This window comes from Silene latifolia, chromosome Y, assembly GCF_048544455.1.
Source record: "Silene latifolia isolate original U9 population chromosome Y, ASM4854445v1, whole genome shotgun sequence".
NCBI lineage: Eukaryota > Viridiplantae > Streptophyta > Magnoliopsida > Caryophyllales > Caryophyllaceae > Silene > Silene latifolia.
The window spans coordinates 102,783,655-102,794,962 of NC_133538.1; the positions used below are offsets into that span (position 1 = coordinate 102,783,655).

General features: G+C 33.2%; 1 protein-coding gene across 1 annotated transcript; it reads right to left on the minus strand.

Annotated features, from left to right (window-relative positions):
* Positions 1-9,814: 9,814 nt before the first annotated feature.
* LOC141628635 (uncharacterized) lies at positions 9,815-10,249 on the minus strand. The gene has a single exon (XM_074441743.1). It carries the CDS (start codon positions 10,247-10,249, stop codon positions 9,815-9,817), a length of 435 nt encoding a protein of 144 aa, XP_074297844.1.
* Positions 10,250-11,308: the final 1,059 nt, after the last annotated feature.

Sequence of the window (11,308 nt, forward strand, 5' to 3'; positions counted from 1 at the left end):
CAGGAGGGATATTTTTCTAGTCCTTTTACTTTCAAACTGCTGGGGATTAGTTTCCAATTCAAAGAGTTCTCAAAAAATCTTAAAAAGAAATAAATATCACAAATGGGAGTGGATTATAAAGGAAATTGTTTCAGAAGCGACTGTACTTCTTCAATCAGTACAACTAAAAATTTAAAAGAAAACAACACTTAATCTGGGCCCTTTGCAAAAAATCTCGAAGATGTGACTCCCACGTTTTATTCCCTTAGCGCTACCGGCTGAGATAACACCGAAGGGTGGAAAAAGTAAGAATTTTAAGTATTCGGAAAGAATTTAAGAGCACGATTTAAGTTGTTACCCCTTTAGCAGTATCTGATAGATCCAAGGTGGCTAACACGTACGTTGTGAACGAGATAACCTATCGGGCGGATAGTGTTCCTTCTCTGGAGCTGCAAAAAGTAACGATGTGGTACTTGTTCAGGCAGATAAATAAGAAGTTGGTGCCACAACTTAAAGTTTTGGGTTTCCACTTCTTCTGTCGTACCTACTGAAAAATAGGACCGGGGTTCCGGCGGGTGGATTCTGGGTGTTGTATCCCTTCAGGTAAACGCTGTTTCATGGTAAAGCACCATAAGAATTTAGTTTAGGAACTGATGGTGCAAGTTCAAAGTTTATCACTTGTATGTCATTTTTCTACTGTATTTTCTGAAGGTGAGACTTGTGGTTCAATAACTGGATCCTAAATGTAGTATTCTTTCAGGTGAGTAATGTTCTAGGGCTTATGTATAAGTTTCACTTCCATAGACATGACTTTGTATGCTCCATTACCCACCTTGCTTTCTACCTGGTAAGGTCCTTCCCAGTTGTAAGAAAACTTCCCTGCTCGCTGGTTCTTGGTGTTCTGGAACACCTTTCGGAGTACCAAGTCTCCTACTTATAAGAATATGACTCTTACGTTTCGATTGTGGCTCCTGGAAGCAGTTGGTTTATAGGTGTTGGAGTAAGTGTCCCCGACAATAATGCGATCATAATTGTCGATCATATTGATCACATATTTAAATCTCATATCAAGAATACGAAAGGGATGATACCTTACATATATAGTCAACTGGTCCACACATATCGGTAATGATTGGCTGGCTAGAGTTTGACATTATTGTCGTGCGACGGTGGTGATCAGTTGATTCCTTGAGGTCACACCTAAATGACGATTCCCTTAATTGAAAAAGGTTAATTAATTGTATGTCGATACAGATTAATTAATTCCTTAAAATTGAACAAATTTTATCATAAGAGAGAAAATGACATCTTATTATAATGTGATTAAATAAGATTTTATTTAGTAATTTAAGAAGTTATATTACTAAAATTAATCGGTGTTTGCGAAACACGCGAGATGAGAATGATAAGTTAGTTATAATTACAAGATGTTGTGAATTATATTAACTAGTATTTAAATGACCATTTTATGAGAAAGTAATTTTGAATTACTAGTCAATTTGTTAAATGTGATTTATTTAATTTGTAAATGATATTTAATTTGTTAAATATGCATTTTAAATTAAAACATGACATAAGACATGTCACATGTCACATGACATACAATTGTACAATTGACAAAAATAAAATGGACTCCATATTACACATCAAAACCGAAAAATTGGTGGGCATTTTTGTAGTTTTGTCTTATTAATTTGTCTTATTCATTTGTCTAGGACACTTGATAGTGACATGACTATGGACAAAGGCTTACACAATTTGTCTTGTGAAGACAAAAAGGAAAAAGGAGAAGGTCCTAAAGGACCCCCTACCCACCGGTTTTGTGGAGGACAATTGAGAGAATTTTTCCTCAATTTTTCTATTCTCTCATGTTTTATGAAAAACCAACATTCTCTCTCTTCTTCTTCATAAAATCAATTTTTATGAATCAAATTTGTACAAATCAATCACTAATAATACTAGTAGTAGTATATGAATATTAGTAACCGATTTTAAGGTAAACCACATTACAAATATCTAGTACATATTATTTTGTGGAATTATGGGATAGTCTTGGGTGCTACTTATTGGAGGGCTTCTATTTTGAAGTCATGGATGATCATCCTAATGTATTTTCTAGCTCAAGAACAAATGAAGGTAGGAGACCTTTATTTTTGCCCATTTGGCCGAATTTATGATGGTGAGAAAACGATTTTCTTATCTCTTCTTATTTAGTTTGCATGCCTAAGATCAACAATTTATTTTATGACTAAATAAATTAATTCATATATGAATATGTAAATTAATGAGATTAATAATTTCTAACAAGTGGTATCAGAGCATTAGGTTGTTTGCATGCAAATCGGTTATTGTTTTTCCGAGTTATACGATTAACAAACAAAACTTATAAATTTGTGTTTATTATGAAATATCACGAAATTTATTTGCATGTTAAAGTTTCTGGTCCTAAAATGTATTTAGGATATTTTGGTTTATTTATGGATTTTTATTGTTCATTTTATATAAAAATGGCATTAAAATGTGATTTTATGATAAAAATGTCATTTTTGGACTAAAAATAGCTAAACTTCTATTTTTCTAGTGGTTTTTGGATATGTTTTCACATATATTATCTACTGATGGCCTATAAATTTTCATGATAAAATGAGTTGTTATACTCGAAATATGGATTTTTCAAGTTAAAATCGTATTTAAATAGAAAAATAGGTTAAAATGAGTTATATTTCGAATCTGGTCATGGAAATTTAGTATGTTGTCACATGAAATTTTACAAGATGTGTGTAAAATATTTGGCTATAATGATGTCTTTATGCATGATTTATGAATTTTTGATGAAAAATCACATAAATAGTGACTTTAATTAGTAAAAATGCTAAAACATACTTCATGACTTAGGAAAAAGGTCACATGTTGAATTTTATCATATATTTCAGATCTAAAAGTGAAAAGTTGATAAAAATAATTTTTTTTTCATTTTTTAGGGTCATAATTAATAAAACCGATAAACCGTAACATTGTTTTTCTCGATAATTTTTAGAAATTTTTAACCTATGTTTTGAACATTAAGAGTGTCATTGTATTTTTACAGAATGTTCATGAGTTTAAATTTCAAATTTCAAATTTATTTGAAATTTTTATGATTTAATTTGAAGTTTATAGTATAATTTTGTATTTTTGAGTCAATTTATGAACAATATTAAGAAATATAAGTTAATTATTGTCAAATGTTAGTGAAGACTAATTTTGAGTCCTAAGATGGTTAGGGTAATTAACTTGTACATAAATTTGAATTTATGTAATTATTGTGATTTTAAAAGGTTAAATCACGCAAATCCGTAAAAACCGATTAATATACGATATTGGCTCCTTAAAGGCGATTTAGCATAAAATTTGGCATGTTCATACATATTATAATGCTGCATTTTATTTATGATTGTCATATTTTAATTTTATGTAATTTTTGAATTATATAATTTTACTTAGTATGGCCTTAGTTTTAATTGATATTACCCGAAATGTATAGGAATATCGATTCGGTTGTAATTCATTGTGATCTCGTATCACCGTTTTGTAATTTAATAGATTTATTTTTATTTTTAATTACAAATGTATAATAGGAAATTATGTAATTTATTATGTAATTTATTCATTCCGGAGTTCCTTGAAGACGGTGCCACTCGAGAAGGCGATCCATTAAAGAAAGTATTGCCTTGAAATGCGTGCCAAGACCGAAGTTCAAGAGACCAAAGGAGTTGGTTTCCGAATTTGTAATAGTTTATTAGATTTACTATTTTAGGAAGACCATACTAGGATTTTATTTTTAAGCTTTGCATTTTATTTATATGTTGCATGCATCGCTAAATCGCCATAACTAAAACATGCATTGTCATTTTTATCGAGTTTATCGACCGTTTCAATTACAATTATCGTAGTTCACCGCTTTAGTTCACTTAAAACGTGATAGATAATAAATTGACATGAACTCTCGCTAAAAATAAACAATTGAGACTTAGCCTTACCAAAAAGTAGAAACCATGAAAACCTATTTCGTGAGGGAGTGCACTCGGCCACACCGGGGTACAAACCTTGTTATGTAGGGGAAGTGGGTGATAAATGTCTATCCACCGAATTCATGTTGATGAGGGATTTATCGGCCACACCGTGCCTAAGTTAATGTGGGTTTGGATCATGGACACATTTATTCGAAATTTGGATTGATCTCAACGGAAGAATTCGTGACCGTAGTCGTATGTGTTCCGGGCTAAAGATAAATATTAATGTAATTTTATCGACCAAGGTTCTAAAATTAGAATCGATTAAAGAGTTAATCCACCGAGTTATATTGATAAGGGATTCATCGGCCACACCGTGCCCAAGTTAATATGAGTTTGGATTATGGAATCATTTATCATAGTTGGGTAGAGGTCACTATGTAAATGCTTTACTTGTTATTTACAAGTATTAATAAAACGATAAATGTTAAGTTTTCCACTATTCCGTTATCATATTGTTCTATTTCTTTACCACAATTCATATACGATATCATTTCAATTTTTGATTCAAATATCCATTAAAACATCGTAACTAAAGACAAATATGAATTTTCTTCTAAAACCTCGAATTATCAATTGTAAGGATCTCTTGTGAAGAGTATAGATGGAAGTTATTTGTGATCAAAAGGGTTTTTGATTCTTGACTAACATATCTACTTACAATTGTTTCTCATATGCTTAATTAAGTTAAGTACTTTGAAACGTTAAATCATTTTGGTAACTAGATTTGTTGGAAATCAAAATTGACCAAAATACCGCAACCACTTCAATGAAAGTTTTAAGACTAAACAAACGAATGAAGAGTAGTCTTCATGAAATTAAATTTTGCTTCTCTAAGCAAAGACTCATTGAAATGAGTGGGAGCATTCTCTTAAACCATTAAGAAAAGGATAAGGTTCTAAGAAGTAAAATTAGAATGGAATTGATATAAGGTAATGTTAAAAGTAACGTTATTGAGAATAGCAATACTAAACCTATCAATCCCGACCGATAAAGTTTCCATTGTCTTAATTGTTGGACGCTATAAAGGAAGCTTCCCCAAATTATTGAAGAATCAACAAGTTAGTTGTGGGACATCTAATGGGACATTCTTCTCTAAATGTTTATTTGATTGACATAAATTTTGCTAATACTACTTCGTCAATATTAGAAACCGATGGTGGTTTTCATCATTGTATTTGATACATAGAATGATTAAAATATGACGACTAGAAACAATGATGTTGAGAGATAGAGTAATTGTGTACTCAATCTAGTTTTTGGATTTAAAGTTGTACTTAATTGTGACTATTAAGTGCATAAACTCTAAATAAGAATATAAACTTGTTAAGATACAAAAGGGGTTTCACTTTTGTGACCCTATACACCATGATTTGATGTATGGCTAGCCCATTATCAAGGTGATTATATTCTAAACCAAACTAGAATGATATATCATGAAGATGATGCAAGACTCAAATTGGTAACCCAAGATTAAACCTTAGATTCTGGAATGATGAACGCAAAGAGTTATCGAGTACTCTTGAAACCATTAGATCTTATGGTATATGCGTATCTTGTATTCAAAGCAAGATGTCTCGTCCCTTTTGGTTGAAAAGGAGATCGAGGTTGTAAATCATTGATCCAAAATAGGTTGATCATTTTCTTTTACCAACGATTTAAGTTGACGCTAATGTGTTCACTTAATAAGGTAAATAGAGAAATCATTGAAGAAGTTCAAAGAGTTCAAAGAATCACGATTAGTCATGATGGGATTATCAAAGTGAAGACTTTGATATAAGCCAAAGGAAATGTGATATAGTATCACAAGTTAATCTCTCTTAGCACGCATTATGGGATAATGTGTGGTTGGATAAAAAATCAAACGCTATTCGATATGGTTTGGACTTCAATCAAGTTACTTTGAGTTACTTGATCCTTTTAGAGATTTTATCATTTTTTCTAAATTTTTTTTCCACTAAATCTAAAACGAGTCATATGAGATATAAAATGGTAGGGTACCATGGTTGTAAGTTTTCAAAAGAAACAAATGCTCATTTTTCCTTTAATCACGAGTTTGTGGCTCGTGAAGCTGTCTTTCTAAAATACAAGTTTATTTCTAGAAGACAGAGTGGGAGAAATTATTCAAGAGCCACAAAGAATGTTATGTCGCAAGAAACTGGTCTTTCTTGGCTATATGAGACGTTTTGTGTAAGACGTTGTTTCTTCAAAACCTAGGAGGTTAAAATCATCACTTGTTGAAGATGATGAATTAGTGTTACTTTTAGAAAGTAAAGAGCTTGCAACTTACGAAGAAATTGTTTGATTCAAGTTGATTACTTTTGGAAAGTAATGAACATATGACTTACATGAGAGTGTTTAAGTCACAACTCAATACAAGGCTTAGAGCCATGAAAATCCGAAATAAATTCCAAGTGAATTATTAGATATCAAAGCTTGATTGGTGGCAAAGGGTTTTGCACTAGTTGAAATGCTTAAGTTTATTTTGATCTTCTTAGGGATTGTGTTTCATTGTGATGATATACATATAGCGAGTAAATCTAAAACCCACTTCTTCAATTAGAAGGAATGTATTCAATACATGTCTTGAGTTTTGTAGATTCTTGCCATCCTAAGATAATGAACAACTTAAGAGATTGTCTTAAGTAGGACATTAATGAGTTGCAATCAATTTTTTGATCATGTTATAAAACTTTTCTCGATAGGTCGAGAAGTTGTGTTTATACATAAAGTTTAGTGGGAGTTACGGAAATTTTAATTAGTCAAATATGTGGATGACATATTAATCATTGGGAATGGTTTAAGACTTTTGGAGTACTATAATACAAGTTTAATATCCGGATTTATGGAGATAAATCCACATGATATTAGCGTCAAATAAGAAGTCTTATGTTGATAAGATTCATGACTAGTTCAATCAAGTTGAACATATTTGATTGATTCCATTTGTTTCCGCTGCCGAATCAATTAAATAGGAAATGATGTATGACACTTCATATACTTTAAGTATGATGAATTGTTTCAAATCGAATTTAAGAAATAGTTACCAAGTAAGCCATAAAGATTACCCTTAAGTGCTTGCAGAAGCATTGAGGATGTAAAGCAAAGTGTCTTTGATGCAATTTTGTGTAAGGGTGTTACACAAATGACAATTGACAATTGAGATTGCGCATGGTTTCCGACAAAACCATAATCAAAACACATTAGGATGGTTAAGATACCATTGTGGCTATGTTATTTAAGAAATAGATTTGCTAGAATCGTTCTAGGCAATAAAGAACAATGAGAGATATTTACAACGGAATTGAGTACACTTGCAATCATGGGATGTGCAAGAAGGATGAGTCACGCACACTGTGAAAACAGTGGGAGCTATTCTAAGGCTAGAAGGCCTATGTCTTAATTGGATCTCGACACGTACTCAGAAAGGTTTGTAATGCAAATGTATACATTACAAAGGAAAACGAGTATGTAGTAAGGTTGAGTAAGGTATAAGAAGTTGATAAAACCTACTAACCAAAGCCTTCTGATAGGCTTAACATGATGAGTCATGTCATTTCAATTAAATTGAGATGAACAACTACATTCAAGATCAAACTGGATTATAGAATATGAAGTATTAATCGGGCATTGACTATTCATATGTGATAATCGCATTTATCGTTCGAGTTTTACTTTAAAACTCTTTTATTATACTTTGTTACATCCAAACGGGTTGTATGACGATATTGAACCCCGTTAAAGTGAACCCGGATTAACATAGTATTCGCCCATAGTCACTTGTATGAGGTGACGTCTCGAAGTGACTAGAGTGTGATGCGATTGATGGCAAGTTCAGTCCCATACAGTCATGTGAGATGACTAGTCGATCATATAGGCAGACTGTTAGGAACACTTTGTCCGGCAGTGACCGCTTATAGAGTTCTAGCAAATTTATATAGCCTGGTCATGGCGAGAGCTACTATACTATTCTAATGAGTCGATTCTTTTGACTAAAGACTGTTCGCCTAAGATGGCACAGTTTCAGATTAGCTTTGATTTATGTTACTACGACCTTCGTAAATGGGGTTAAATGGGCATATTTTGGGTTATGATGGCTGTGGCTAGTCGAAGGGAATAGTGCGATAGGAATTGTCCACCCCCTTGTCAGGGTTAAAACAATATCTAAGGGCCACTTGAGGAGAAATGAAATGGAAATGCGTGGCCACACTCGGAAGGTATCTATGGTAGATAATTCCGGTCAAATCAGTTATTCTCCAGATCGAGGAAACCACTCTCGATATGATCACTTGCAAGTACGACCTGTAAGACACCTTACATTGAGTGGGAGATAGTAATAGGACAAGAGAATTGGTGACGCACACTTGTCGAGGACAAGTGGGAGATTGTTGGAGTAAGTGTCCCCGACAATAATGCGATCACAATTGTCAATCATATTGATCACATATTTAAATCTCATATCAAGAATACGAAAGGGTTGATACCTTACATATATAGTCAACTGGTCCACACATATCGGTAGTGATTGGCTGGCTAGAGTTTGACATTACTGTCGTGCGACGGTGGTGATCAGTTGATCCCTTGAGGTCACACCTAAATGACGATTCCCTTAATTGAAAAAGGTTAATTAATTGTATGTCAATACAGATTAATTAATTCCTTAAAATTGAACAAATTTTATCATAAGAGAGAAAATGACATCTTATTATAATGTGATTAAATAAGATTTTATTTAGTAATTTAAAAAGTTATATTACTAAAGTTAATCGGTGTTTGCGAAACACGCGAGATGAGAATGATAAGTTAGTTATAATTACAAGATGTTGTGAATTATACTAACTAGTACTTAAATGACCATTTTATGAGAAAGTAATTTTGAATTACTAGTCAATTTGTTAAATGTGATTTATTTAATTTGTAAATGATATTTAATTTGTTAAATATGCATTTTAAATTAAAACATGATATAAGACATGTCACATGTCACATGATATACAATTGTACAATTGACAAAAAATAACATGGACTCCATATTACACATCAAAACCGAAATATTGGTGGGCATTTTTGTAGTTTTGTCTTATTAATTTGTCTTATTCATTTGTCTAGGACACTTGATAGTGACATGACTATGGACAAAGGCTTACACAATTTGTCTTGTGAAGACAAAAATGAAAAAGGAGAAGGTCCTAAAGGACCCCCTTCCCACCGGTTTTGTGGAGGACAATTGAGAGAATTTTTCCTCAATTTTTCTATTCTCTCATGTTTTATGAAAAACCAACATTCTCTCTCTTGTTCTTCATAAAATCAAGTTTTATGAATCAAATTTGTAGAAATCAATCACTAATAATACTAGTAGTAGTATATGAGTATTAGTAACCAATTTTAAGGTAAACCACATTACAAATATCTAGTACATATTATTTTGTGGGATTATGGGATAGTCTTGGGTGCTACTTATTGGAGGGCTTCTATTTTGAAGTCATGGATGATCATCCTAATATATTTTATAGCTCAAGAACAAATGAAGGTAGGAGACCTTTATTTGTGCCCATTTGGCAGATTTTATGATGGTGAGAAAATGATTTTCTTATCTCTTCTTATTTAGTTTGCATGCATAAAATCAACAATTTATTTTATGACTAAATAAATTAATTCATATATGAATATGTAAATTAATGAGATTAATAATTTCTAACAGTAGGCTGCCATTCTGATCTGCGCTGGTTCTTAGTTCGTCCACAGTGTCCAGGTTGCTGGCCATTTCTACCTGATTCGTGTCCTCAGTGATATAGCTGTAATTGTGTTGGTACTCGTACTTCAGAGGGGATCACGGCTTCAGCCCCATACACTAGGTTGAACGGTGTTTTCCCTGTGGCCACTTTGGGAGTGGTTCTATCAGACCACAGTACTAGGAGGAACTCATCTGCCCACTTACCCCCTATCTCGTCCAATCTCTTTTTCAGGTTCTCTATGACAACTTTATTACTGGATTCCGCCTGTTCATTTGACTGAGGATTTCTGGGGGTAGATTTGAACAGTTCAATGTTCCACCTTGCACAGAAGGTAGACACAAACTGAGATCCATTGTCGCATACTATTTCTGAAGGGAAGCCAAATCTGCATAGAATGTTCCGCTTGATGAAAGAAATCACGTGTCGCTTAAGGACCTGAGGGAACGCCTCTGCCTCTATCCACTTAGAGAAATAGTTCGTCATAGCAAGCATGTAGACCCTATTTCCCGAAGCACGAGGCAGTGGTCCCACAATATGTGGGTTAATATCCGTATACTACCCTTTAATTGCAGGACTATAACGTAAATTTAAACATGCAATTTATAGTCATAAAACGAAAAACATAATGAAATGATTTATGTATAGAAATCAACCTCGGGTCCTTTATAGTGCGGCGTAAAGAACAGAAATCAACAGAGATTTCCTCCTAATAGTTGCACCCAAGACTTGTCCGAGATATGCCCTTGTGCTAGATGGTGTTCTCCGATTGCCTTGCAATATTGGGAGAACTGATGTGAGTTTTCTTGAGATGTGAGATCTCGGTTTCTACAGAGAAGAATGCTCTTCGAAACCCTAGTTTTCTGTAAAATGAATTGTCTAGGTCAAAAGGAGAGGGAGCCTCTCCTTTTGTTCTGTTCGGCCGAGAGCTTTAACAGGGGGAGTGGGCTTGTCCACTTCCTCCTTATTAAACTCGTGGTCTGACAAATTTCGCTAAAATGTATATGACGCGGTAATTATAAATCGTCATCGGTTATCGGATATTAAAGCATCAACTAATAATACGGATTAGTTGAATTATTAATACGTGTCCGACAAAGACAATATTGTATAATTAAATTCAATATACATTAATTAAATATAAATCGCTTATATTTAATTTTACGAATTAATCGTTAATTCGCCTTAGCCCATGATATTTAATCCGTATTAAATATAATATCTCAACATCACATATTTGACTAATTACTAGTCAAATAACTCGGACTAACTGGTTAGTCAAAATTGGCATCTACATGACAGTATTTTCATACTGTCACGTCTCTCAAACGTATCCTATAGGTGTGACTTTTAGGGACCAGTTGATCACCGCCATCTGTATGACAATAACGTCAAACTTATCTAGCAAGCCAACCGTTATTGATAAACGTGGATCAACTGATAATAATACCAAAGTATGCCCTTTGATCCTTTTAGAGGTTTATGAGTCCTTGCACTAACTGTTAAGGACACCAACCCCAACAAGCTCCCACTTGTCCGTACAAG

Coding starts and splice junctions, on each gene's coding strand:
- LOC141628635 (XM_074441743.1), bottom strand. CDS start 10,249: ATGACGAACTATTTCTCTAAGTGGATAGAGGCAGAGGCGTTCCCTCAG.